A 6,618-nucleotide genomic window follows, 5' to 3' on the forward strand; every position below is an offset into this window, starting at 1 on the left:
TCGGGGATGTCAAAGGATAGCTAGCTCATGTCTATTCGATTGGTGGGCTACGTGTAGCAAGGCGAGGTGACTTATAACCACTTGAGGTGGACTGCATTCCCCCGAGGTCGTACTAGACCATCGAGGTCCGGTTCATGGGTCAGACCACAGTTCTCCTATGGTTGCCACCTGCCCAATCACACCGGGGGTCGATTTGCCCCTATCACTTTCCAAACTCTCTAACTAGGCTAGCAACTCATCTCAACTAGCTCGGTCTAATCGACCACCAAGCTCATCAACTAGCTCGGTCTAAGTTTTAGGAAATGGATTAAAACTACCAATACTGCTTGCAAAATCCCTTAAATTACTCTTATGTTTTCTGACAACTAACTCTACCCCTACCATTGTAATTCTGCCACATTCTGTCCGCATGTGATTGCTTGTGACTGCTGTAACTTTTTAAACCCTAATTTTTCCCTTTAATTGTTCATTTGTGATTGCACGTGACCCAATTCTTATGACCACCTTCACCTTTGCAGGTTGATAGAGCTGAGTTTCAAGGATTTACATTCTTTAGAACCACAAATAGAGGAAAGAAGCTCAAATATTTCACGCCCATATATGGTATCATTGCCTTCCGTGGAATTATGCAACAAATTAATAATTTATTCAAAATGCCCCCTAATGGTTTAGGGTATTACCCTTATGCAAACGGCCAATTAATCAATTGATTAATCAATTGAATCTTGAGACACACTCTGCATCTTTAGTGATAGTGCACTGAAAGAAGAAAATACCCCATGAGATTGATGCAGAGAGAGGAAGACTGACTTCTATAAGAAGATCAAACATTTGGCATAAATCAGCTGCATTATAGGTTTGAGGTCTGATGATTACAGATGTGACAACATGAATAGATTTCCCCTGTTAATGCTACTGTGTGCTGAAAAGGTGTGGTATGTGTTTGAAAATTTGAAGGACATTGATGCGTAAAATTCAACATTTCAATTATTTACCAAAAGAGACATTTCAATCTTTTCATCAATTATTTATCAACAATGTCAATTGTGAAATTCTAGAGATATTTTAAGGGATTTTAGAAACAGTAGGATTGTATAAGTCCCTTTCCTAAAATTTAGGAATAGTTTAAGAGATTTCCCCTGAAAAGAACCCGAAACTGAAACTTAACCTAATTCTCTGGCCTCAATTCTCCTCTAGTTGATATGTTGTTGTTGCTTAATTAACAAATTTTCAATTTTAATTTTCTTTTGTAATCCTATGGCCGTGTTTTCATTTATTCATAATTATTAATAATAGATATGATATCAAATAGACCTGTTCATGCCGGCCCGGCCCCCGGATGGGCTTGAATAGGTATATGGGCCCGTGGGTTTAACTTCGGGTCAAAAAGCCTGGCCCGCAATAAATTCAAGTCGGGCTTGGGATTTGCCAAAATAGCCCGGCCCGAGCCCGGCCTGGCCTGACCTATAGTTAAACCTAAGTGAAAAAAAAAACCCTAGTCGAGACCTCTTTGCCTCTTTACATTCTTTTTTCCAGCTGAACCCTTCATCTCCAATCTCCACATCCTCCACACTCCACAGTTCTCATCCTCACACTCTTAGGCAGCCACAACCGACGAGGCGGCGAACGTTCACCAATGCAACAACTCCGGTGGCGATGGTGAACTCTCTCTCTCTGTCTCTCTCCCTCTCTCTCTCTCTCTCTCTCTCTCTCTCTCTCTCTTTCTTTCTCAGACGCAAACTGATCAAGTGATCATTGTCAAAATCGCTAAGTCAGGCTCGCAGCTCACAGACCACAGTCACCGATTCACTACAAACTCTCCGGCGAATACAATCACCGGCGGCGGCGGTGAGTCCTCTTTACCATTTTATTCTATTACAATATTTAGTGTTCACTGTTTTTATAACTGTTGGAGATAATATATTATAAACTTCTGCAACTTCCAATCGATTGGGAGTCTGAAATCACCACCAGGTTTGTCCAGCCATGATCCATCCAATGTGAAACGTAATCGTTGTGTGAATTATGCAGAAAAAAATGGGTGTTATACTGTTATCATAATTGCTTAAAAATATGAAAATGTGAAAGTGTAAAACGTAATTCCACCACCGCATAGCCATGGACTGATGGGCGCCACTAAGCTAAGCAATAGGAAAGATATTAAAAATAAATTATCAAACAAAATGACATAGAAAAGAGATTCAGAAGAAGAAAACGGATTTAAAGCAAGGAACCCATATTTAAATTTCAACGTAAAAGGAAAGAGAGATGCTACCATGAAGGAGGTGGAGTTGGATTGATTGAGAAGTGTGGATTCATTGAAGTTGCAAAATTTGAATGCTCTATTGTGGAAAATGTAGACATTGTGGTGGCGTTCATATTTGAAAATTGTCAACAGAACGGTAGAAGGTTAAACATTTTAGCTTCAGCTGCAACTTAAAAATCTAATAAATAGCCCTAACTTAACTTACCGACCACCACCAGGTTTGCCTCTGCATTACAAATCCTGTTAGAGTGTTAGTATCAGAACTGCTATTAAAAAATATGAAAATGTTATAGCGGTATAACTGTGTTTGCATTAAACATGAATTCAGTCAACTTCTCTGCATGCTCTGTTCCAAATTATCAGTTTATCTAAGTAGTTTCTGTATATATTATATATAATTTACATGAGAAAATGCATCTACCATTCAACACATATCAATTTTCCATGTGTGCATAGAGTTGGGATTGAAGTTTCATTCTTAGTAGCCATATCTGGCACCTGAACACACGTTAACATGTATGACCACATATGAATAACCTAAGCAATTATGATAACACCCATTTTTTTCTGGGCGGCAGAAACTAATTAAGATCTGTGCCCTTTTTCTCTTCTCATTCTTCTTCTATTCTCTTCCCTTCTCTTCCTCTCTTCTTTCTTCTGTTTTTTCCTTATTTCTTTTTGGTTTTCTTGTTGAAACTACATCAGAATACTGATCGACTGTAAACAGCACCCGCCATCTATTCTCAAGTAGTTGTTGGTTGATTAGGAAATGATATTGGAGGTTCATGGCAGTATAGACATGCAATGAGAAACATTAAAATGATGACTAGAGGTTTGAGAATTAACTATAGATGGGTACCAAGATCAGCCAAGTGTGGCTGATTCTCCTGCAAGAGAAGGGGTGGGAAGGGAGCAAATGTACTGATAGTTTATTTCCCAAAAAGGCAGTGTATGAGTGGGACGGTGGGTAGCAGGTGTTGGCCCAATACGAGGGAAATGTTGGCTTTTCCTATTTGTACAGCATCTTTATCACAATACTAATAAAGTTTGATTGTCATTTTTCTTGAAAATTCTATAACCCATGGAACTTAAGCATCATACCTCAAGTGAAAAGTGATAGAAATAGAAGAAGAGGAAGAGTGAAAATCTATTAGTCTTCACATGCACAAAGAAACAATAGTGATAGCCGAATGCTATCATCTTGCTTGAATGCTATTGTTTGTCTTGAAATAGAAATTTACTAGGTAATGTTGGTCTTCTCTCCTTTAGAATTTATGTAAATTTTGATTTATATTATTTTGTCTTGAATTCAGAATTTATATTATTTTTTTAATGTAAATAAATTTTGATTTATATTGATTATTGAATTCAGAATTTATATTATTTTTTTAATGTAAATAAATTTTGATTTATATTGATTATTGAATTTATAATTTATGCTGAATTTATATTCTTTTTTAATGTAAATAAATTCTGATTTATATTGATTATTGAATTTAGAATTTATACTTAATTTATATTCTTTTTTAATGTAAATAGATTCTGATTTATATTGATTATTGAATTCAGAATTTATATTGAATTTATATTCTTTTTTAATGTAAATAAATTCTGATTTATATTGATTATTGAATTCAGAATTTATACTGAATTTATATTCTTTTTTAATGTAAATAAATTCTGATTTATATTGATTATTGAATTCAGAATTTATATTGAATAATCTGCAATTGGTTTTTTTTTTTTTTTGCAGATTCAGAAATTATATTCTTTTTCAATGTAAACAAATTGTAGAAATTTCTTTTAGTTTTTTATTTAATTTATGCTTGTCTTATTGATAAAATTAGAATTCATTATGCGGATTATTTCATATTTAATAATTACTATCATGTCAATGGCAAGTGAAAATGCGATTGCTGGAGTAGATATAGTTGATGATGACTATCAAGAGTTTGACCAGACTTCCACTAAGAAAAGATTGGCATTTAAGGTGTGGGAAGAAATGGAAAAGATTAATTCGGAGAAGGCACGATGTAAGCACTGGATGAAAATATTACAAGGTAAGTCAAGTAAGGGAACTACTCACTTGAAGCATCATTTAGAGCATTGCCCTAGATGTAGAATTCAGGATATTAGACAGTACAAAGTAACTACTCAATCAAACACTGATGGGAGTACTTCTTTGAAAAACTACAAGTTTGATCAACAAGAGTCTCGTAGGGCATTATCAATTTTTCTTGTATGTGGAAAACACCATTTTACTACTTTTGAAGAACATGGTTTTAGATTCTTTATTCAATCTATAAATCCTGAATTTAAAAATGTGAGTAGGCATACTGCTAAAAGAGATATCATGTCTAGTTATGTTAAAGAGAGAGAGGATGTGAAAAGTGATTTATCTAATGTACTTGGTCGGATTTTTTTAACTTCCGATAATTGGAGATCTGAGCACACTGATGATGAACTCATGTGTATAACTGCTCATTGGATTGACAACAATTGGAAGTTACAGATGAGGTGGCCATGTGCTTAAGCGAATGGAATATTGATTAAAAAATTTTTAGCATCACATTAGATAATGCTAGTTATAATGATGTGATGGCTAATCTTTGAAATTGAGATTTTCAATACATAAATATTTGGTGTGTGGTGGTGATTTTTTCAAAGTTCGTTGTTGTAGCCATATTTTGAATCTTATTGTGCAAGATGATTTGAATATTGTTGATGATCTTGTTTGTAAGATTCGGGATGGTGTGAAAAATATAAAGAAATCAACTACCTAGAAGCATAGATTTTATGAACTTGCTGAAAAAAGTTTTCACTTAAACACAACTAGAAGATTGTGGTTAGATATGTGTGTGGGATGGAATTCAACTTATTTGATGCTTGAACATGCCATTTATTATAAGCAAGTCTTACAACATTGGGGGCAAAGGGATAATATTTTTAAAATGTTTATGCTTTTGGAAGAAGAACGGGGAAAAGTGGATAAGCTTTACAAGTTCTTAAAGATTTTTATGATGTTACTTGCATGTTTTCTGCCACTAAGTACCCTACTTCAAACATTTACTTCAAGGGAGTGTGGATGATTCATAGACATTTGATGTTAGTGAGTAAGGAACCTCAGAATTTTATGACTGACATGGTTAGAAAAATGAAGGAGAAATTTGATAAATATTGGGCTGAATATAGTATGATTTTGTCATGTGTTGCTGTGTTGGATCCTCATTGCAAGATTAGGTTAGTGGAGTATTGTTTTGATAAACTTTATGGGGATGAAGCTGAGGAGCATGTTAATGCCATAACTAAAACTCTCCATGATTTGTTTAATGAATACAAAGAAAATTTTTCCTCCACCTCCTTTATTAGATCTTCTAGTCAATTTGACATGAGTGAGAGAAATGATGATGGTGATGGGTTTGAGGATTATGAGCAATTTTTTAATTCAAATAGAAAGATTCAAAGTGAAAAAACTCAGTTAGACCTTTACTTGGAGGAACAAAACCTTGATATCAAAGATGTTGATGTTTTGGAGTATTGGAATAAGAGTTCACTTAGGTATCCTAAATTGGCATCAATGGCTCGAGATATTTTGACTATTCCTATTTCCACAGTTGCATCCGAATCTGCATTTAGCATTGGAAAGAAGGTGATCAATCTTTGGAAAAGTTCACTTAAGTCCAAGACAATTCAAGCTTTGGTTTGTCTTGATGATTGGCTTTGTGCACAAGGCCTTGTATTAGATAATTTTTTTATTTATTGTTTATTAAAATATATGATTCATTGAATTTTTTCTAATAGATTTTCCAATTGTATGCAGGGGGATCAAACTTGTTAGGGGCTTCTTCAAGATCAAGCTTGTTAGAAGAGGATGGAGAATCAAATAGTAGTGATGATGATGATGAAAACGTTGAACTTGATGATATGTTTTAGGTATTATAATAACATATATTTCCATTATTTATTTGTCATTTGACATGATAACAAATTACATATGTGACATGGGTACTGAATTTATCTCTTATTTTCTTTTGTATGATGGCTTGGAACTTGGAAGTTGGAATGTTCAATCTTGTTGGTGAATTCAAGAATGAATGGAGATTATTAGAAGCCTAGAACATGTTTTATTTGATATGGTCATATGGGCAATGAAATCTTTTATTTTATTTTTTAGAATGACTTGGAACTTGAGAGTTGGAACATTCCATCTTGTTGGTGAATTCAAGAATGGATGGAGAGCATGTTTTATGGATTTTGTTTGTCTTATTCAGATTATTTTTTTATGACTTTGGAGGAACATGAACTTGAAGTTATATGAATTTAGTTTTAGTGTGCAATACTATTTGTAGGAA

At 34.2% G+C, this 6,618-nt stretch overlaps 1 protein-coding gene across 4 annotated transcripts; it reads left to right on the top strand.

Annotated features, from left to right (window-relative positions):
- The first annotated feature begins 288 nt into the window (after nt 1–288).
- Nucleotides 289–6,618, top strand: LOC148877337 (uncharacterized). 4 transcript variants are annotated; one of them, XM_088965483.1, is made up of 6 exons: nt 295–603; nt 1,581–1,659; nt 1,777–1,848; nt 4,169–4,326; nt 6,087–6,199; nt 6,324–6,618. In XM_088965483.1, exons 2-5 carry the CDS (start codon nt 1,637–1,639, stop codon nt 6,197–6,199), a joined length of 366 nt encoding a protein of 121 aa, XP_088821609.1. In that variant the 5' UTR covers nt 295–603; nt 1,581–1,636; the 3' UTR covers nt 6,324–6,618. The 4 variants fall into 4 exon arrangements, 3 of the variants coding, with proteins under 3 accessions (XP_088821607.1, XP_088821609.1, XP_088821608.1); XM_088965482.1 differs by having other exon boundaries at nt 1,777–1,847; nt 4,127–4,326; XM_088965481.1 differs by having other exon boundaries at nt 289–1,659; nt 1,777–1,847; nt 4,127–4,326.

Source organism: Nelumbo lutea, chromosome 1 (genome assembly GCF_056320005.1).
Source record: "Nelumbo lutea isolate HS-2025 chromosome 1, American lotus-T2T, whole genome shotgun sequence".
Lineage (NCBI taxonomy): Eukaryota > Viridiplantae > Streptophyta > Magnoliopsida > Proteales > Nelumbonaceae > Nelumbo > Nelumbo lutea.

Bases quoted from the DNA above. Each gene is read 5' to 3' on its own strand.
- LOC148877337 (XM_088965481.1), top strand. The intron at 1,848-4,126 runs GGTGAGTCCTCT...ATTCATTATGCG, and splicing joins ATACAATCACCGGCGGCGGC to GATTATTTCATATTTAATAA. The intron at 4,327-6,086 runs GTAAGTCAAGTA...AATTGTATGCAG, and splicing joins CTGGATGAAAATATTACAAG to GGGGATCAAACTTGTTAGGG.